We start from the raw sequence: 22705 nt of genomic DNA, 5'->3' as shown, positions 1-22705 counted from the left end.
TTCCATAAATAAATTAATGTGTAAAAGAAACATTAATATTATTGTCTACACTAATAACCTTTTAGCAAAACTCATTTTTTAAAAATAACTATCAGTTATTATTACTAGGGTATTAAAATGCCTATTAATGCAATAATAATAATAATAATAATAATAATAATAATAATAATAATAATAATAATAATAATAAATTTGATTTTCGTTAAGATAGTAAATTTTTTTTTTTGTGATTTTTGTGATAGAGTCCTTTAATTTGTTGTTGATTATAGTTGATTATATGTGGGTATTTAGGAACAGTTTATTTTGTCTGATCATGTTTAGTTTGGCTTGAAAATGGACACGTAACTACGTAAGTATTATTTTGGATGATCTTTATATTGGAAGAGTTATATTCTCTTGGTGTGGATGATGTTTAGAAATATAGGTGTTGGTTAAGTCTTTTGGTTTAGAATCTTTAGTATGTTTTAACTTTGTATTGATTTTGAACTTTTATTATTTTTTCATTGTTTAGGTGGTGGAGGTACATTCTTACTTATCTTAAAAAAAAAAAACTAAAAAGCTACGTATTCAACATTTGAAATTAATAAAACTTATTTTATAAATTATATATAGTAGAAGATATTTTCACAAGAATATTTTATGTTAGATATTTTATAAAATCAGTAATTTACGTACTTCCAGCTATTTTTAATAAATTCTTTGATTTAATTTAGATCTTTCAATTCTTGAATCACAGAGAGTCATATGGAATCAAGGTGTATTTTTTTTCTTGTGATCAGAATTGGGGACCCAAACTTTATAAAGTTTATGATGAACAGTCGTGTTCTTTCCATAAAAAAACAGACCAACTATCAATATAATAATGAATAATTACAACACCACCTAAACTAATTTCTATATTAACAAATTGGACCACAATTAAAATAAAAATTCTAACATTCTCCCACTTGGTCTAATATTTGTTACGTATAGTTTGTAATTACATACTATGCTTAAACAGTCAAGACAAATTACACGAATCATAGTGGTAGGTTCTCATTAATCGAGTATTATCTTCTATGTATTACAATGTAACATCTCCTAATTGAATAAACTTTTTATGTGATATTTCTGTAGGAATAAGCCCAATGCTTATTCTAGGTCATTCACTGAATTTTATTTGTCATTCTCAATCATGTATGCGCATATATACCGACCAAATGAGAAACAAACAATAATAGGAATTTCATATCCAAATATGTCATATAATATAACATAAGTCATATAAGTGACGTTACAGAACATAAACTCATACTAGTAACATGATCCTTGAACAATCCTGGTGGCATGCCTTTTGTCAAAGGATCAGCTATCATCTGTTTAGTACTAATATGCTCTATCTGTACCTCATTAGACCTAACTCGGTCTTTAATGGCTAAGTACTTAATATCGATGTGCTTACTTCGACTACTACTTCTATTATTCTTAGCCATAAATACACCAGCTGAATTGTCACAATATATTCTCAATGGCCTAGAGATACAATCCATAATCTTAAGCCCAGAGATAAAATTCTTTAACCAAACACCTTGTGATGTAGCCTCAAAACAAGCAATAAACTCGGCTTCCATGGTAGAAGTGGCTACAAGTGATTGTTTTGCACTCTTCCAAGATACTGCTCCATCAGCAAGCATAAAGATGTATCCTGACGTTGACTTCCTAGAATCAACATATCCCGCCAAGTCTGAATCTGAGTATCCAACAATTTTCAAATTGTCGGTTCGTCTATATGTAAGCATGAAGTCCTTGGTACCTTGAAGGTACCTTAAGACCTTCTTTGTAGCTCTCCAATGGATAATTCCTAGATTACTTTGCTATCTTTCTAACATGCTAACAGCAAAAGCAATGTCAAGTCTTGTACAAACCTGAGCATACATTAGGCTTCTAATGGCTGAAGCATAAGGAATATTTTGCATCTATTTCTTTTCAAGTTCATTTTTGGGACATTGATCTAAGCAGAATTTGTCACCTTTCACAGTAGGTGCAACACTTGGTGAATAATTTTGCATTTTAAATCTCTCAAGAACTTTATTAATATAGGATTCTTGAGATAAACCTAAAATTCCTTTATGTTTATCTCTATGAATCTTTATGCCAATGACATAAGATGCATCACCCATATCTTTCATATCAAAATGTCTAGAGAGAAATTGTTTCACTTCATGTAACAACCCTAAATCATTTGTTGCAAGCAAAATATCATCTACATATAAGATGAGAAATATGATCTTGCTCCCACTAACCTTGTGATATATACATTGATCAGAAATATTTTCAATGAACCCAAATGAAGAAATCACATTGTGAAACTTCAAATACCACTGTCGAGAAGCCTGCTTAAGACCATACATTGCTCTCTTAAGCTTGCAAACTAACTCCTTACCAACACTTGAGATAAACCCTTCGGGTTGTCTCATATAGACCTCTTCTTCCAAATCTCCATTAAGGAATGTCGTTTTCACATCCATTTGATGCAATTCCATGTCAAAGTTTGCTACCAATTTCATAATGATGCGAAAAGAGTCTTTCTTTGAAACAGGAGAAAAAGTTTTCCTGTAGTCAACTCCTTCCCTTTGAGTAAATCCTTTGGCAACAAGTCGAGCCTTGTAGCGCTCAATATTGCCTGATGAATCCTTCTTGGTTATAAAGACTCATTTACAGCCAATGACCTTTTCCCCATCAGGCAATTCTACAAGATCCCAAACTTGATTATTCGCCATAGAATTCATTTAATCCTTCATAGCATCTAGCTATAAATTGGAATTATGACTTTTTATTGCTTGTGAAAACGTCGTTGGGTCATTTTCATCACAAACATCATAGTCAGACTCAGCAAGATACAATACATAGTCACTAGAAATTGCAGGCTTTCTAATTCTTGTAGATCTTCTTAATGTTGCATCATCAACCTCTTGTAAAGGTAGTGACATAACAGGTTCTCCCTCTTCTTGAAATTGCTCTTGAGCAATATGTTCTTGAATAACATTTTCATTATGAAGAGTTTGATCATCCACCATATGATCTACTTGAACATTATCTTCATGATGTGGAACATTAGTAATAGGTTGTTCTACATTGACCCTATCTGTATGGGCATTGTATTGAACAATCACTCTTGTACATGGAGAGGTTTGACAAACATTATCATTCTCAACAATTTTAAGAGGATGATTTCTCTCACTTTTCACATCATGCTCTAAAAATCTTGCATTTCTAGATTCAACTATTTTACTTGAATGGGAGGGACAATAAAATCTGTAACCCTTAGACTTTTCTGCATAGCCGATAAAATAGGCACTTATCGTCCTTGGGTCCAACCTCCTTTCTTGTGGATTATAAACCCAAACTTCAGCAGGACAACCCCAAATGCGTATATGATTTAAACTAGGTTTTCAACCTTTCCATAGCTCAAATGGCATTTTAGAAACTGCCTTTGTTGGAACTCTATTTAATATATACACAGCTGTCTTAAGGGCTTCACTCCACAAGGATAAAAGAAGATTGGAGTTGCTAAGCATACTCCTCACCATATCCAGCAAAGTCTTATTTCTTCTTTTAGCTACACCATTTTGATCTGGTGTGCTAGGCATGGTGTATTGTGCCACAATACCATGCTCTTGAAGATACTTTACAAATGGACCAGGTGCTTGCCCACTTTCAGTATATCTCCCATAGAATTCTCTACCTCTATCTGATCTCACGATCTTAATTTTCTTTCCGCATTGTTTCTCTACTTCAATTTTATAAACTTTAAGAGTGTCCAATGCCTCATATTTATTATGAAGTATATACAGATACATATATCGTGAATAATCATCAATAAAGGAGATGAAGTATTTCTGACCACTTAAGGACATATCAGGACAACATATGTTAGTGTGAATTATTTCTAATATGTCAGAACTCCTCTTAGCACCTTTTTGAGACCTTTTGGTTTGCTTTTCCTTTATGCAATTCACACAAGTATTAAAATCAGTAAAGTCTAGAGGTTCAAGAACCCCATCACTTACTAATTTCTTCATTCTCTCAATGGAGATGTGTCCCAACCTTCGGTGCCACAACATGGAGAATTTTTCATTCATACCATTACCATGCATAATCATAAGACTAGATGGAACATTATTAGCTAAATGGAATTTAAATAAATCACCAATTAAAGTACCATGTCCAATAATACCAGAATTTTTAATAATGTTAACAGAATCATCATAAAAATTTATACATAATCCTTGTTTTACAAGCTTAGATAAAGAAATAAAATTTTTAGAAAAATCTGGAATATAAAAAAGTTTTTTCTAAATCTAAAATACAACCGGTACTTAATACAAGTCTAAATGTTCCAATAGCTTCCACACGTGAACGCATCCGATTGTCCATATAGATGCTTAGTTCACTTCCTATCGGTTTCCTTTTCCTTATGAAACCCTGCATGGTATTTGAAATATGAATTTTAGCACCAGAATCAATCCACCAAGTGTCATGACATATTTCAACAAAATTAGATTCAAAACACACTGAAGGAATAAGATCACAAAGGTTAGTACCTTTCTTTTCAAGCCAAACTTTAAATTTTGGGCACTCCTTCTTCATGTGTCCTTTCTTTTTACAAAAGAAACACTGTGCACCTTCTTTCTTCATAGGATGGGATACAATACCCTTTCCTTTCTTCTTATGAGCTTGCTTTTTACCACCCTCATTTGTCACTAATAGTGCACTTTCACCAAATTCCTGAATTAGCCTTCCTTCCTCTTGCACACACATCACCAGTAATTCGTTAATGGACCATTTTTTCTTATGTGTGTTATAAGAAACTTTAAATGGTCCGTACTGGACAGAAAGAGAATTCAGAATAAGATGCACTAGAAATGAGTCAAGAGATCTCAACCTCTAAAGCTTTCAGTTGTGCTACAATGTCTCTCAACTTCATGATGTGTTCACGCACATCTCTTACGCCGGTAAGCCTCATAGATGACAATTGTGCCATTAGGGTGCTTGCATGTGCCTTACTAGAAGACTCAAACTGTTCATCAATAGCCTTCATATAATCATTGACATTCCTCCAATCATGAATTGAACCTCGGATACTAGTTGAAATACAAGACTTAATGAACATCATACTTAAACGGTTGGATTTCTCCCACCGTTCGTATAATGCTACCTCGACTTGAGAACTAGCATCAGTAGGTGTCGGAGGCTCTTTCTTACGAAGAGCATAGTCAAGGTCTGCACACTCTAAGTGAAAGAGAATATTATCTTTCCATTCTTTATAGTTGTCACCACTTAACAAATAAACTTCAGATACAGTTTCAGATATCATTACTGCTGCAAATAATAAATCATGCTAATATTACTCAACTTTAAATAGGCACATCAAAATTCATAACATATGATAATACATGCCAATGCAAGTCATATCAAAATAAATACGAATCATAGTGTCATTAAAATCTACCTATGAACAAAGATTTTAACACACATAATATTCACTATACTAACTAAAGTATTGAAACTAGAAAATAAAATAATGCTTCTTAATACCTGTAGGCTAATTAAGAAGTAAGAAATATTTTCTATTTCAATCTAATTATATGTGAATAACATAATAAATTCTTGTGGGTAAGTTTATTATATAATTCACAATAATTACAAATATATCATATTAATATTTATGTGATCTCTTTAAATATAATTATTATTAAGGATGCTGTGGATACTCCTCAATAAATCATATATTAATCATAATATGATATGCAGTGGAAGAATTTATATTGCATGCAAATATAAACATTAAATAAATAAATTCAATAACATGATTAATATCAAAAAGTGAAGATGATCTAGTGATTAACTATTTTGCCATTATTTAGAAGATCCAAGTTCAAACCTCACTCCAACCAAAATTTGAATTTCTATAATAAAATTTAAATTTTGAAACCGAACAACTTCAACGAAAAAGTAGAAAATATTTAATATTATATAACGAAATTCGTCGATTCTGTCTTCTCTCTTCCACCGTCTTTCCTTTCTTCTTTTCTTCTTTTTTTTTTATATTCAAGAATAAGAAAACTTATGAGAATCATGAAAAATTATACTATTATGAAGAACAATCACGACACAAATTTAAAAGATTCTTTTTGGGAATATTATTTATTATTTCCCCTTTTTATGGTACGTCAACTTTAATTTCAATAGTTTTTCTTACTTATTTCAAAATTCATACTATACTTTCTTCTTTTGAAAATAATTTATCAAAATAATGCACAGTAATTAAATTTTGAAATGGCAAGGTAGAGACAATTTTGCTCTGATCCACATGTTAGATATTTTATAAAACCAGTAATTTACGTATCTCCAGCCATTGCCAATAAATTCTTTGATTTAATTTGAAACTTCCAATTCTTGAATCAAAGAGAGCCAGATGGAATCAATGTGTATTTTTTTTCTTGTGATCAGAATTGGAGACCCAAACTTTATAAAATTTATGATGAACAGTCGTATTTTTTCCATCAAAGAACAGACCAACTGTCAATATAATAATGAATAATTACAACATCACCCAAACTAATTTCTATATTAACAAATTGGACTACAATTAGAATAAAAATTCTAACATTTTATGCATCAAATTCTTCCCAATTTCTATTATATATGTGATAGTAATAGATAATAGATAAATGATAAATGAGAGCCACTTAGATAAAGACGCTGAAAACGTCTTTATATAAAGATGTTTTTTAATAATTAAAATTTAACACATATAATCGATTAAATCGTGTTATTTTTGTCAAAATTAGGCTAGACAAATTGATTTGACCGAAAAATGGTAAATCAAATCTTGAACTAGTCTAAATTAATATTATTTTTTTTATAGAAAATAACTACAGTACCCTATTATAGAAAATGACTAAAATATTTTTATTATATATATTAATTTTGAGAATCCTAAATTTTAGTCTTTTATTTTTCTATCGTAGGGTTAGGATTTAGAATTTTAAATATATATATATATATATATATATAATAAGAGTATTTTAATCATTTTCTATAATAAGTATATTGTAGTCATTTTTTATAAAAAAAATAATATTAATTTAGACCAATTCAAGATTTGATTCACCATTTTTTCGGTTAAATCAATTTGTCTAGTCTAATTTTAACAAAAATAACATAATTTAATCGATTATATATGTTAAATTTTAATTACTGAAAAATATCTTTAAAAAAAGACATTTTAAACATCTTTATATGAGTAGCTCCTATGATAAATAATCTCTCTCTTTCTTTCTTTCTTTTTTATTTTCCTTTCATCATCAAAACTTCCAAATATATCTAAGAAATGAAAAATTCCCTAAACTTCTTTCCTTCCTCTTCATTTCTTTCTCCTCATTTAAAGATGCCTTTAGCCAAGTCATCAAAGTTTGACTTTAGTCGCAATTTTCAGGAAAGAAAAAAGTAAAATAAAATAAAGATAAAGTGAATGTTATTTTAATTTACCTTCGAAGTTACCGGAGAGTGGAAAATTACAGGAGCAAGCATGGTAACCATTAAAGTTGTCGTGCATATGTGAGACATGATTACATTACATTGATAATGTTGGTCAACTAATTAATTAGTAGTGTGTTTCTTAGTATCTTTATTACTCTATTTGTTTTGACGTTGTTCCAATGTTTCCCATTGCATAAACCAAACTAATTGAGTTCTTGTACTTTTTAAATGTCCTGTCTTATTTCATTTATCCCCCTTTTGTGTTAATTTAAGGTAATGACGGAATCAAAGGAAAAAGAACATAAAATTAAAATAATAGAAAATGTCCTATCGTGAGAGGAATTATTTTTTTCCACTTTTCTTCTGTTTACTACAACCGAAAATGTTACTTATAATAATTGTTAATGTCACACTCAGTGTAAAATTTAATTATGGTTCTTGGTCCATTTTCCCCGAACATGCAACATGCACCGAAGAGTTCGATGTGATGAGAAGTCTTTGTACCAACTTACCCTACTTACTCAACTTTGAAGCCTCCAAAGAGAGGCCTTTTACTAACACTCAAGACTCTAATCTTTTTTTTTTCTCACAATATCTTTTATTCTGGTAGGTCAAAAATTAATACGTCGTAGGTCGAAACTCTATTTAAAAATTTGTCACTAGTTAATGAATTACTGCATGTATAAAGTAAAATTTAAATTTTTAATATTTACTTAAACAAACTAATAAGGTAACTACTAGACTAACCCGGTTTATTTTTTTTTAACTCAAGACTCTAATCTACATACCCAACTTCTAAATTTTATTATTCTTTTAGCCTTGATTACCGTACTATACTCTCCTTCAGGAAAATTAAAGCACCGTATCTTCTGGAAAAATGTTAGAATATGCTATGAAAAATTATATCTATATAAATATATTATTTTGTTCCATTTACACAAATATATATCATTTAGAAATTTTTTATTCACTATATTTAAGCATTATTTTTCACATTTACCACATGTATATAATATTAAGAATGATAAATAATGAAATATTTATGTTATAAATTGATTAAGGATATTTTGATAAATAATTCTTAATTTTGTATTTCTTAATTACTAATCGTGTATCCAAAGTGAGAAATATTGTGATCATAAGAAAATATTTGTTATTATGGGCAAATTTGAGATTCTCTAAGCAAGTCTTAATAATTTGCTTTCAAACTACTTTTTAAATTACATCATATAAATAAGAGTTAAATTTTAAAATGGTTCCTAAACTTATAATTGAATTTTTAATTCGTTTTTAAACTTAAAATTATTCTAAATTTGTTCCTGAATTAACAACAGTTGTCCCTATATATTATGACGAATATTCGCAAAATAAGTGATGACATGTGTCAGGGGAATACCACAGGAAACAACAATAATGACTATATATTATGTGACAGATATAAATTTTTAATTCAATTTGGTCTTTATTGTTAAGTTAAATATCTTAATCTCAAATTATCTTCTTCTTTTTCAATTCCATTCTCTACTTTTACTCTTCCAAGTCTAATTATCAGCAACAACATCATCAGAAAAGATTAAAAATTGTTGTTTTAGGGTTATGGTAATGACAAAAGATCACAAAAAAAAATCCAGTAACAATAAGAAAAGATCAATAAATCTAATCAGCAAGCATCATCAATCTAAACAGTAACACTCACGAAAATAACAACAATTAGAAAAAAATTAGCATCAATTACAGAATAAAAAATAACAAAAAATAAACCATTATAACTACATTAAAACATAATCAGCAGCAACAATTACCCAAAATATTAAACAATAATGATTAAATACTTAAAACTCATCTTGACTGTTGCACGTAGAGGGAGAAAACCGGACCAGAAAAAAGAAGAGGGAGGCAAAGAGGTCGGTGAGTAGCATAGTGATAAGATGGAGGCCGACGAGAGGCAACGACAAAAAGATTGAGGCTTTGAGCTCTGTGTCTGCCGTGTTTGAGTGCTGTGAGTATGAGAAACTAGGTTAGGGAGAGGACGAATGACACGGTGCCGAGACAGTGACTGGCCAAAGGCAGCGACAAAGAAGAGGGGTTTGGGGAGACAGAGGGGCGACGAGACTAAGTTTAGGGGAGGGGTTTGAAGGCTATTAGGGTTTTTCTTTATATATATATATCCAAAACGACGTCATTTTGGAGGGGAGGTTTGTCAATATAGTAGAAATCAGTCCACCTCAGTTATGACAAAAAATGTTTTAGAGATTACTATGAATTTTTTAATACAATTTTGGAGATAAATTTGAGTAATTATTAATTTTAAAAACCACTTTAAAATTCAACTACAAGTTCAGGGACCACTTTAAATATTAATTCTATAAATAATATAGATCAAACATCTTTGGTGAAATACTGAAATGTAAAATTATTTATATTTGTATATATTTACTAATTTAAGTTGATATAGGAGAGATTTTATATATATAACATTATGCCAGATATCTCTAAGTCAAATTATTTTAGGGTTTGACCATGTTTAGTGCCGTTACCAAAATTTAATCACTTATCATTTAAGTCTGATTTGACATTTATTTTATTATTTTATATTTTCACAAATAGTTGTCAGCTTGTCATTTTTGTCTAGATATATTGCCAAAACAATAACTATTATATATTTATGAAAAAAAGGGATAAATACTCTTGATAGTATAAATAACTGATCTCACTTTTTTATTTCCATATTTCTTCACTTGGTTTTTTCTTTATGCCTTTAATTTTTGGTGTTTATCAACCAAAGATATCATTGAGTTCCTATAGTAAAGCATATATAAAAAAGAAAATAGTGGCGTATACATATTATATATACATCCCTACTTAACATACATTCCCTACAACAGAGCTAGCAGATATGGCGATATTTTCTGGTTTAATGGCAGTTTTGAACCGTTACTAAATTGTTTAGTGACACTTTATCAATGTTGTTTTAGTTATATGAAATAAATGGTCAAATTAGTCTTTGAAAAATCATTCATTTTTTAAACTGATCCTTGAAAATTTTTTAATCAAATTCGTCTTTTAAAATATTTTAAAGTAGTCATATTAGTTCTTCTATCACTTTCATTACTAACGACGTCAGAATTTGTTGATATGGTACATTAAGTAACATCACAACACATATCTAATAATTCGAATTGACTATTAACATGATTAATTTATGAAATTAGATCAAAATCAATTTCAAATTGAGAAATTTCAATACCTCAAGTTTTTCCTCATTTAGCTTTTGATTTGATTTAATTTCATAAACTTATTATCTTAATAGTCAATTAAAACTCTTAGGTGTGTGTTGTGCTATCACTTAACGTGTCATATTAATAAATTTTGACACCATCAACAAAGACAGTGACGAAAGGATTAACATGACTAATTTAAAATTTTTACAGGACGAATTTGATTAAAAAATTCTTTCGAGAACCAATTTAAAAAACGAGTAATCTTTCAAGGACTAGTTATTCATGTTATATGCATGGCAAAATAATTGTATGACGGTTTTACAATGGCTTGAATAATTACCTCTAAATAGTGTATTTGCGACGGTTGAAAATTATGGTGTTTGTGAACTGCCGCACAATCTATATGACTTAAAAATTGGACGTAGTTTAATGGCGATTTGTAATCCCTCTAAATAATGATTTCACATTGAAATTATAACCGTTAATTACGATCAACCATTTTATTTTCACAATATTTGCAACGATTTTTTCAGCCGCCGCTATTTTTCCTTTCTATTCTGGTTGTTGCTTTATTAACCTTTTTAGGCACTTTGATTAGTATTGGAAATTTATCATGTTTTCTCTAATATTCAAACTAAATGTAAAATAAAATAGAATAAAATAAAAGTATAGAGAGAAAAATGTGTGTATATATATATAATATGTTACACTTTTAATATTATATTCTATTATTTGTGCATATTTTTTTATCCTTATTCTATGAGCAGAACAACCTTAGATCGCATCGAAAAAAGGAACAACCTCAGATGCTTACTCGGAACCTATGTGAAATGAATTGCTAAGGCCATCAAATAATTTTGAGACAAGATAACAACTTTGCATCCTTCATTAAGTGATTTATATTTTGAATGCACACCTGGTCCCTTGAAAATTAGAACTTATTACAATCCTTATTATAATGGGTTGCCCCATGCAGGGGACATCAATTTCTTTCTTTTTTTTTTTTTTTTGGGTTGAGTTGATTTTATTGTCATGTATCATGATATCATCCTTTATTCCTTTATCTCTTTTGAAAAGTTGCAAATATGAGAAAGATCAAATTCCAATGTAATGATGCATGAGTACTGCATAGTTCAATAATGATCTACTAAATAGTAGTATTCGGGATTACAAATCTCTCTCTCTCTCTCTCTCTCTCTCTCTCTCTCTCTCTCTCTCTCTCTCTCTCTCTCTCTCTCTCTCTCTCTCTCTCTCTCTCTCTCTCTCTCTCTCTCTCTCTCTCTCTCTCTCTCTCTCTCTCTCTCTCTCTCTCTCTCTCTCAATTTATAATTTACAAAATAATTTATTAATTATATAATTTTTTGAAATAATTATTAATTAAATGATTAAAATAATAAATACTTATTTTTATTGACACAATAATACATAATTAGATATATATTATATATGAAAAAATTACAATAAAAAATACTTCAAAATTAAATTTTCTTAAAATATATTTTAGAATTCGGTTAATATAATTAAAAATTTTAAAATAAAAAATTCATAAAATATTTTCACTTGTATTTTTTTTGTGTCTACTTTTTGTGTGTCTAAAATATTTTTACCTGTGTAAGTGCCCCCCAAAACTCTATATTTTAATAATAATGTATGTTTAGAAAACAATTACAATGTTTTTTAATTTTTTAAATTCTATAATAAAAATAAGTAATAATTATAATTATTTTTAGAATATACGTTAAATATATTTCCACATGCACATATTTTTCTTATTTTGCAAGGAACGGTGTAAATTTTGGTATAAAATTTCTTTACAATAAGTCAATAACAATGCATGAAAGTTAGGTTTTTCTTAGAATTTTATTTTAGAGTTCGGTTAATATCATCAAAAGCTTAAAAAAATTTTGTGTTTTCATAAAATATTTTTACTTGTATATTCTCAATAAGTGCCGAAAAATCTATATTTTAATGGTAAAAATTATAATACAGACGAAAATTCAGGTGCAGTTAACTTCATATAAAGTTGATAGTTGATCGAGTCGTTAAATAATTTGACAAGTTTGACTAAATTGTCATCTAACGGTTTTCAGCTATCAATTTTACATAAAATTAACTGTATCTAAATTTCTACCTTATAATATATTTAAAAATGCAAAATATGTTTTAAATTTTATAATAAAATAAGTAATTAACAATGATAACCATTTTTTGAATATACACTAAATGTTTCTACATGCACGTATTTCTTATTTGCAAGGCAAGGTGAGATTTTTGGACGGTTGAGGTGCAAATACTTTTTAATATGAAGACTATATTTCGTTACCTTTTAGAATGAAAAATAAATCTTTTAAAGAGTTTAGTTATCAATGAAATTTTTTTAATGAAAAATATATAAAGTTTAAGTTTTTAATATTTTTGCTATGTATTAATAAAAAACTTTAAAATTTTCTGTAACAATAACATTAGCATATGCTCTTAAAAACATTATTACGGTGGTCGGTGGGCAATATATACCTTTTTTTTTTAAAAAATATTAGTTATAACTTTCCACTGAAAAAAAAATCTCTTTTTGGATTTGTACACGTGGACTACTTGTGATTGTCTCTATCTATAGATGTAAGTGTTAGTTGGCGTGGAAAGAAGACTTCAATGGAGTTTATTAGTGGAAGTGTATAGTTCTGAGCCTTAACGAAGATTATGGAAACATTTTATTCCTTAGCCTTATCCAAGAACAAGAATTGGAAGTTGAGCTGGAAAATCAAATGATTGAAGATATATAATAAAGAGATGAAAATCTTAAATCGATCATAATGTGGGAAGGCCGAAATGTTTTTTTTTTTTGGCTAAAAAAAAGACAAAATTAAATTAATTGGCTAGATTCATATATCTAAATCTATTAGATGTTGAAACTCACTTCATAGTTGACTCCAATTCGAGTGAATATTCGCGCCAGAAGCAGTTGCTTTAGCTACACAAAACTATTTGCATTCCTCTGAATTAAAAAAATAGAGACTCTCCAATTCTAATTCATGATCTCTTATGCTTTACCAAATCTCAAGATATCCTTACCAAGCATTCTTTGGTTTATCAAGAAAAAAGCTTCTAAACAGTCTGTTTCACAAATAACCTCACAAAATCCACTATTCCAAACTAGAAGTAAACCTTTTCAAATCGCATACAGTTCAACAAAAAGAACACTGCACACTTCGACTTTTTCAGTGCAACCTTTCAACCAACATCCATCAGAATTTCGAATGATACAACCAAAACCAACATAGCCAAAAGAAGCAAAACAACTAGCATCATAATTCAATTTAACAAAATGAGCTGGAGGTGGAATCCAATGCAAACAAAGCGAAGGAAGAGATAAAGATTGATGCATAGCGAAAATAGTGTGGAACTCCCTTATTGAATTACGAATCAAACTCACCACTTTACTAGCACTCCAAGAGTCATCTGTATTAAATAAGTCATGATTCCTACTTCTCCAAATCCATCAGATGGTCGAAAAAAAAAAGAAAAATATCTCCACTCCTTGCATTTTTATAGAGCCAATCACGTAAATCTGAGTTATCTGAATACAGGCCTAAAAGGTTTCAGACCTCTTTGGCACCAGGGCACTCTCGAAGACAATGAAGAATGGATTTGGAACCATTCTAACACTGATGACAAGTGCTAGATAAAGCTAAGTCACGACCCAAACGAAACTCTGCCAAAGAAATAGCATTATGAAGACTGAGCCAAATCAAGAACTTGTACTTCTCAGGAATATGCATTCGCCATACCCACAACCAGTTATCACGCTCATTCCAATAAAACTTTCTTTTGGCTAGCCAACTGTATCCACTCCTAGCTTAGTAGAGTCTAGAAGATGCCACACCCCATGACCAACTCGAACTCTCTTAAGCATTCAAATCCGGATCATAAGCATTCAAACGCTGTTTGACATTTTCTGGAATGTTAGAGAAAACATCGTGGAGATTCCATTGACCATCTTTTCAAACGTCTCTAATAGTTAAATCAGAGTCAGATATATGTACAAAAGGGACATCTTGAGCAATTGGGCCCTCAATACTCCAATTGTCAAACAAAAAAGATTGATCAAGTGACCCAACGCACCAAGAGAAGGCATCCTTAAGAGCACCAAAAGCCTTTGAGATACTCTTCCAAACATGAGAAGTGTTGCAAGGGACAGGGCCATCTAAAACTCCCGCATTTCTCAGATACTTCGCCCTCAATAGAGCAACCCAAGGCTTGTCCTGACAATGAAAAAGTTGCCAAATCAATTTACCAAGTAAAGATATATTAACATATGCAGGATCTTTAGCACCCAAGCCACCAAATTTCTTTGGAGTGACCACGGTCCTCCAATTAACAAGAGAAAGACCTCTACCATCAACTTGACTTTTCCAAAAGAATTATTTCATCATAGAAGACAATTTATCACAAACCCAATTTAGAAAGAAAGATACCTGCATATGATAGACAGGAATAGATGCTGCAACAGGAAGGCCGAAATATTTGGGAAACCAAAACATAAGCTCCTAATATGTTAGTTTCGAATAAAATATAGGAAATCAACTATTTTGTTCAGTCAATTTGAACAAATTTTAAAATTACTTTATTAGGGTTGTCTAATATAACCTCCTTTTAATATACCATCACATCACGTTCCCATTCTATCTCAACACTCCTTTTTCTCCTCCACTCACATCGTCGTTCATGCCGACGGTCTTCCCCTCCGCCGCTTAGCCCGACATGCCTCCACTTCCGCCGGTCAGCCCAACGCGTCTCCCTCTCCAGCGCATGCGCCTCCCACCCACCCACTCATCCACTGCTGTCATTGTTTTCACGCCACTCTTTGCTGGTGGCGTTACTGCGGTGTCGCGTTGCCCTCTCATAGAGTTGTTGCTGCGTCGTGCCGGTTTGTCATTCCGAGGCCCCATAGTTCCCGGAAAAAGTCATTGAAAAATGAACCATCGATGGAGCCATCAATATGTTCATCCCGTCGCACGCGTTTTTCATGCGCCATTGCAGCTATCTCGCGATTCTTGGGTGGTGCTCCCTCTGCAGTCGTGGTTCTCCTCCTCCTCCTCCTCTTCTTATTCTTCTTTCCCTTTTCTGGATGTGATTCGCATTAAGAATAAATATTCCATTTGCATGAAAAAAACATCATGTTTGCAGGAAAAATAAACATCTGGATTGGATTTAAATAGATACAATAAAATTTGCTGGATGTTTATTTTACTAGGTATGTGGATAGATATTTTTATTCTAAGGTGGATGCTTATTTAATTTAGATTGGATTTAAGTAGATACAATAAAATTTGCTTGATGTTCATTTTACTAGGTTTGTGCATGGTTATTTTCATTCTAAACCGACGTTCTTGATGAAGAAGAAGCTCAACGGCGCTGAGGTTGTCTGGTAGGGAGGGAACAATGGCGTAATGAGGGTTTGTGAGAGGGTATGAGACGATAAAAGGGTTAGAAGGTGGATGGTTAAAATGTAAAAGGTGAAAGTAGAATTTTTGAGAAGGTAATTTGTGATGGACTTTTTTTTTGTCTTTCTATGGGCCGAGAGTGCAGCCCATTGTTCACAATCTCTGTTATCTACCTAGCAGAACTGTTGTTTTATTTTTGAAATTTTGAAAAATTAATATTACACGTGCTAGTTAAAAAACCAACCCGTAGAGCAACTTCTCCTCTAGCGACACCGTATCATCCCTCTGGTATTCCGAGTGCCCCTTAACGTAAACTGACTGCTGCTTGCCATGTCGTCTTTCCCCAACTGCTCTCTCCGCTGCATCGTTTTCCTCTGCATCCAATTGTGTTCGCTCTAGCACGGGCGACTCTCCGTGCACGTAGCATCTCTCCTCGCGCTGCCGCAATGCTGTTTAGTTCGGCAAGGGGGATGCAGCTCCTTGCGGCTGCGGGAGAATGTTCAGCACCGGTTCAGGGGCGGGAACGGGCTGCACGGCATAGTAATGGTGCTCCGGAGCTCCTATCGTAGGGGTTGGAGTCGTCACCTTCGACGAGAAGAGATGTAGCTTCTTGCTGCGATGGAGAGTGATCAGCACTGATTGGGGGCAGTGCAACAATGTTATTGGAGCGAGAGATGAAAGAGAGGATGAACGGCGTGAAGGAGAGTGGGAGAAGAAGGGTGGACGACATAAAAATAGAGTTAGGTTTAGATAAGGTTATAGGTTGTATACTCTTCCCGACATCTAAACTAATGGACATTCTACCTACTTTCTTGTCAAACAAGTTGGACCCGTATTATTAATGAAGAGTATACTTCATTGTTTTTATACAAAATACTTAGCAATCAATGATATTATTTGCGCACACAATTTTTGTGAGTTAAACTCTATTTTGGTCTCTGAGATTAGTAAGTTGTATTGATTTAGTCTCTAACTTTTTAGTTGTTACAATTCAGTCTTTCAAATTTAAAAAAGTACACCAATATAGTCTTTTGTATATTTTCTATCATCAGAGCTTAACGTTGTTAGTGATGTGGCTCAAAGCTTATTACGCTAGATATATTAAAATGACATCGTATGCATTTTGACACTAAAAAAGGCACTAAATAACATCGTTTGAGGGTTTAAACAATACTAAAATGTTACGCTCCTCCCTTTTGAACAATACTAATTGTTCAAACCCTCAAGCGCTAAAACGCGTACAATGTCATTTTAATATATCTAGCATAACAAGGCTTGAGTCACGTTACTAACAGTGTTGAGTTTTAATGACAGAAAATATATCAATCTATATAACTAAAATGTAACAATTAAAAAATCAAAAACTAAACCAATACAACTAATCAATCTCAAGAATTAAAGTGGAGGTTAACCCTTTGTTTATAAATACTAAATATAATTTATAAACGGACATCAAGAATTAAAGTGTAGTAAGAACTACATCAAAATCCTCACGCAATAAAAGGTAAAATTTAAGATGATCATTATTATAATAGTTATTGTGACTATATAATTTTGGCAATACTTTTTTTTAAGTAATATAAAATTAAGATAATATATTTTTTTATGTTTTTGCAACACTTTTAACTTTTATTTTTCAAATTAAAAAATATTTTTAAATATTACCAAAATTACCTAACAACTTTAGTCACCACAATAATATCCACCGCTATCCACCCACTAAAAATTGATATCAACTCTTCATACGAAAACTTGGTGAACGAAAAATCATTTCTCATATTCCATTAGTGGGAAAAAGAAATTGCACACAGAAATGTATAAAAAGCATTTTTATTTTCTCTTTTTATTTGGTTACATATAGTGGAGGACCTAATGGCACTTGAGCTAAGGCTTATTTGGCTAACATGCAAGAATACTTTATTATTATAGATTCCGTTGCAAACTACTAAACTAGAAAGAAACACTAATACCAAGTAATGCCATGAGGTGAGAAATGAAGTGAGGGTGACTTAGCCATGAAGCACCAGTAATTAAGTTTCCATCAGTGATGCAAAGTGTAATGGGATTTGGTTCAATCCATGTTGCTCCTGCTAATACCATATTAAGCTTCATTGCAGGGTATGCAGTTACTTTCCTTCCCTATTATTACAACAAGAAGTGAAATATGTCACCATATAATAAATAAAATATCATATACTCATCATATTGTAATGCACGTCAGTTATGTCACTTGATACTTGCAGATAAAACAAGAGTTCAGAGAAATTAAACACTAATTAATGTGATACTGATTTGGATTAATGAATTTAGAGAATAAATACGTAGTTTAAATTGTTTGGGGTATTTTCAACAAAATATACAATATCCGTAAGCAAGTGAATAATGTGTCAAGTGCTTTTTGCTAGGCATATATGCAATATTTTAAAAGTTGCACAAAAAATCGGTCACTAAATTAACTATCATGTATTTATGTATAAATACATGAATAATACCTTGAGGACATTAGCAGCAACCAAAATCTGTTGTCCATAGCTGATTGCAGCAATTGGCTTATTGCTTTCAACAAAATGCTTCACCCAAGAGATGATAGTCTCATTCAAGGCCAAATACTCGGCGGCTCTACCTCCGGGAATGACAAGCGCGTCGTAGCCGGAAGCATCCACGTCGCCGAAGGTAGCATTCAGAACAAAGTCATGCCCTGGCTTCTCAGTGAAATGTTGATAACCTTCAAAATCATGAATAGCAGTTGGGCAGGTGTCACCAGATTTCTTCTTGGGGCAAACAGCATCAACATGGCATCCTAAAGCTCTAAGGGCTTCAAAGGGAACCATCACTTCATAATCCTCCATGTAATCCTGAATTTTAATTTAAGGACATGCATGTCATTGTGTACTAATAATCTTCCACTCTAAGCAGCATAAACTTATAGGTCTTTCATCTTATGTACTCTTATTTTTTTTATGTGACTAACCCCTCACACTTGCTACTCAAACATGTACCCTGAAAACATGAATTAATTTTGAGTAAATGTCTTTCTCGATCCTTGACCAAAATACACAATGAAAAAAGCAGTTTTCCATAATTTGAAAATCTTAATCAATTCTCAATCATTTAAGTAATTGGTCTAAGCAATCTTGTAAACGGTTGATGTGTCAAGGACTGTCTAGACTAGTTACTTGAATGGTTAGACAGCTACTTTGTCTTTCGAATAAATGGTTAAGAACCGAAAAGACAGTTTACATATTAATTTTCTACCATTAGCAACATAAACAATAATAAAAAAAAACAAGTGAAAACATACCCCACAAAGGAGGAGGATTCTCTTGGCGGTAGCAGTTATAGTCCCTCCCATAGCCTTAACCAAATGATGAATGCTTTGTGCATGTGCAAGATAACAAACAGAAGAAATGATATTACCATCCACCACAAATTATTCCAAGCTTTGAGGTTCAACCCAATTAGCACCAGCAGCTATCAATGTAGGTCCAACAGGAGCATATGCAGTGATCTGGCGGTTCTTGAGCGCGTCGGCGGCTGCAAGAAGCACCTGGCTGTGACAATAGGTAGCAATAGGCTTCCCTGAAGTGCTGAACTCCCTCACCAACTCCACCACGCGCACATTCTGAGTAAGATACTCTGGTGCTCTGCCACCAGGTAACACCAATGCATCATAGTTTGAGCCTTCAACCTCATCAAATGTTGCATTCAGAGTGAAATTGTGACCGCGTGTTTCTGAGTAAGTCTGAGTGCCAAGGACATCAATATCAACATCAAAGATCAAAACTTCAGGGCCATTTGGTTTGCGTTTTTATGTGGTGAAAAAAAAAAGTTAAAAAGAAAACAAAATTGTATAGTTTTTAATAAGAACAATGCTACAAGACTAATAAATATTATTATTTCTTGTTAGTAATAATTTGTACTTATATTTATATTTACAAGAGTTTTACACATAAGAAGAATATAATTTGTATTTATATTTTTCAAAATTTACATACATGAATCAATACAGTTTTGTACTCATATTTTTCAAAATTTGTTAAAGATAATTTAATATTTATACAAAAAATACTAAAAATGGTTGATCTTAAAAAATTTTCTCTTTCAACAATTCACCTTTTTTCTCCAAAAAATTCTAAAATTAGAAAATACTGAAAATGAAAAAAAAATGAAGATACAAACCATACATACCCCTAGCTTGTAAAACTCAATGGCAAAGTCAAGAAAATAATAATCTAGTACAAAAAGGGGAAACAAATCAAGCACTAAGATGGAAACTTTTGCATGCAATATTCAATAATAATAAACTAAACCCAGACAAGTTCAAGTGCCAACATGAAAATTTAGCATACAAAACCAAGAAATAAAAAGTTAAGCACCAATGTTGAAAATAAAAAAAAAACCCAGAAAAATTCAAGTGCCAAGAAAGAAGAAAAGTTTAGCATGCAATGCTCAGTAACAAAACAAACTTTAGCATGGTATGCTCAATAACAAAAACCAAACCCATTAGAAAATTCAAGGATCAAGAATTGAAATGAATTTTAGCATGGCAGAGAGACCTGATGACCAGCCATCTGTTCAGTGGCGGTTACACAGAAATCACCGGCCTTCCGTCCAGGACAAACGGCGTTGACGGCGACACCATAGCCTTGCAGTGCTTGAAATGGAACCATGGCCTACAATAGTAAAAGTTTCAAGTAGTACCATCATTTTCAACATCAAACTTTTGTTACACTAAGAGAAAAACTGAAGTTGACAACTTCACATTGATGTGCATACTATGTTACAAAATCATAAATCTTAAATCATAGTATATACTTATAATTATGAATAAGAAGTAGTTAAGACTTTAAGACTCAATTTCTGAGTTTAAAGAGAGGTTACTACTACTATATATAAGGAATTGAAGAGAGAAAGGAGATGAAGATGTACCTCATAGTCCTCAGCAAAGTCACCAGCAATTAGAAGAACCCTTTTGGGAGCCATTGTAGTTGCAGGGAATCAGAATCAGAGAATGGTGCTTTTGTTGATCCAAGGTTGTCCGTAACAAACACAATCACATAAAGCCAAAAGAATTAGTACAACTGATAAGAATTAGTACAAAGAATGGTGCTTTTATGGTCAATGCTAGGGGCAAGCAACATTTGTGATTGGCAGCCAACAACTAACCATCAATAATGATTTGATGGTGTAAGATTAGTGTGAGATTTCATCCAATGGTTCACCTTTCTCTGTTGATTACATGTTGGCCAAAATACAATAAAATTGCTGCCCCTAGATTTTTCCGTTCTTTTATTATCTTTGCTTTTGTGCTTTTGTGTTCTGAGAACATGATCAGAGCCTATATATAGTTAACATTTCTCAAGTAAAAAATTTTGTTTCTTAAAAATAATTAAATCACTAATTTAATATACTGAATATTCTTTGAATAATCCAATATTTAATGAGCTAAAATCAGTAAAAAAATTATTAACTTATCTAAGAATATGGAATGACTCATTTTCACTTTTATAATCAACTTTCAAAAATAAGAGGATGATAATGTATGTTACTCCAAAATTATTAATGTCAATAAGCTTCTTGAAAAACCCCGGGTTGCATTAGTGGGTGCAAAGAGAATTAGAGAAATAAGGGATAATAGAATGTATTTTAGTAATTAATGAAAATATAGTTAAATGGGAGTGGCATTTGTAATTTTAGAATGGTAAAAACCTTTTTTTTAAATAATATAATCAAATAGATTAACATTGTAATCAAAATATGAATAAAAACTAAAAAAGTAAAAAAATTTACAGTGGTGGCTAAGAATTTAGTAGTTCATTTTTGTGTTCATAAAAAAATTTAATTATTTTGTTGCAAAAATTCTGATTATTTTAGTAGTTGATTAATTTATTAAAATATTATGTTAAACACATATAAATATACGCAAAAAATAATCATGAAATCAGTTGTTTGTATAGAATATATATTATAATACAAAATACATATTAAAAACGAGTTACATAATATATATATTTATACACAAATATATAATAATTAATTTTTGATGTACACATAATATTTTTAATTTGATAATAACAGGTATTTTATGCCAAAATTTAAAGTTTACAGGACCTAATCCATGTTTTCCATTTTTCATATAAAAAATAAGCACTAATCCACGTTTCCATTTTGTTTCACGTTTTGATCGCCATTATTAATCCATGTTTTCCATTACATTATTGTTTTAATATATCAAAAGATGGTGAAAGTAAAATAGGCTATTAAATATGATAGTTTATAAAAAGGTAGCAAGAAAGTGGACGTGCCGGAGTGGTTATCGGGCATGACTAGAAATCATGTGGGCTCTGCCCGCGCAGGTTCGAATCCTGCCGTTCACGTTTTTACTCTCTGTTTTTTCCAGGCATAAGTAGTAATGATTCAATTTCATATGAGCCCATGTTGGAAACTAACCTATAATGATATACATTAATTTATATTCAAATGAACATACATATAAAGTTAGCAAGTTATAAGATTCCA

The 22705-nt window shown here is 31.4% G+C and overlaps 1 protein-coding gene and 1 non-coding gene across 4 annotated transcripts; one reads left to right on the top strand and one right to left on the bottom strand.

Moving 5' to 3' along the window:
• Window positions 1–17938: 17938 nt before the first annotated feature.
• LOC112702616 (protein DJ-1 homolog D-like) lies at window positions 17939–21294 on the bottom strand. Of its 3 annotated transcripts, none has more exons than XM_072199223.1 (5): window positions 21116–21294; window positions 20743–20859; window positions 19488–19928; window positions 18679–19041; window positions 17939–18325 (listed from the first exon to the last, which is right to left on the bottom strand). In XM_072199223.1, the coding sequence occupies exons 1-3, from the start codon at window positions 21167–21169 to the stop codon at window positions 19617–19619; spliced, it is 483 nt and encodes a 160-aa protein (XP_072055324.1). In that variant the 5' UTR covers window positions 21170–21294; the 3' UTR covers window positions 17939–18325; window positions 18679–19041; window positions 19488–19616. The 3 variants fall into 3 exon arrangements, with proteins under 3 accessions (XP_072055324.1, XP_072055325.1, XP_072055323.1); XM_072199224.1 differs by having other exon boundaries at window positions 19604–19928; XM_072199222.1 differs by lacking the exons at window positions 20743–20859; window positions 21116–21294 and having other exon boundaries at window positions 19488–19626.
• A 1187-nt stretch (window positions 21295–22481) lies between these two features.
• Window positions 22482–22563, top strand: TRNAS-AGA (transfer RNA serine (anticodon AGA)). Its single transcript has one exon. It is a non-coding gene; the product is annotated as a tRNA-Ser (tRNA).
• Window positions 22564–22705: the final 142 nt, after the last annotated feature.

Source organism: Arachis hypogaea, chromosome 7 (assembly GCF_003086295.3).
Source record: "Arachis hypogaea cultivar Tifrunner chromosome 7, arahy.Tifrunner.gnm2.J5K5, whole genome shotgun sequence".
NCBI classification, from domain to species: domain Eukaryota; kingdom Viridiplantae; phylum Streptophyta; class Magnoliopsida; order Fabales; family Fabaceae; genus Arachis; species Arachis hypogaea.
Note: the sequence above shows the minus strand (reverse complement) of the source record. Positions and strands in the feature narration are given on the sequence as shown.

Coding starts and splice junctions, on each gene's coding strand:
- LOC112702616 (XM_072199222.1), bottom strand. CDS start 19,538: ATGGGAGGGACTATAACTGCTACCGCCAAGAGAATCCTCCTCCTTTGT. Junction 19,042..19,487: donor GAATCCTCCTCCTTTGTGGG/GTATGTTTTCAC, acceptor ATTAAAATTCAG/GATTACATGGAGGATTATGA. Junction 18,326..18,678: donor TTGCTGCTAATGTCCTCAAG/GTATTATTCATG, acceptor TTGTAATAATAG/GGAAGGAAAGTAACTGCATA.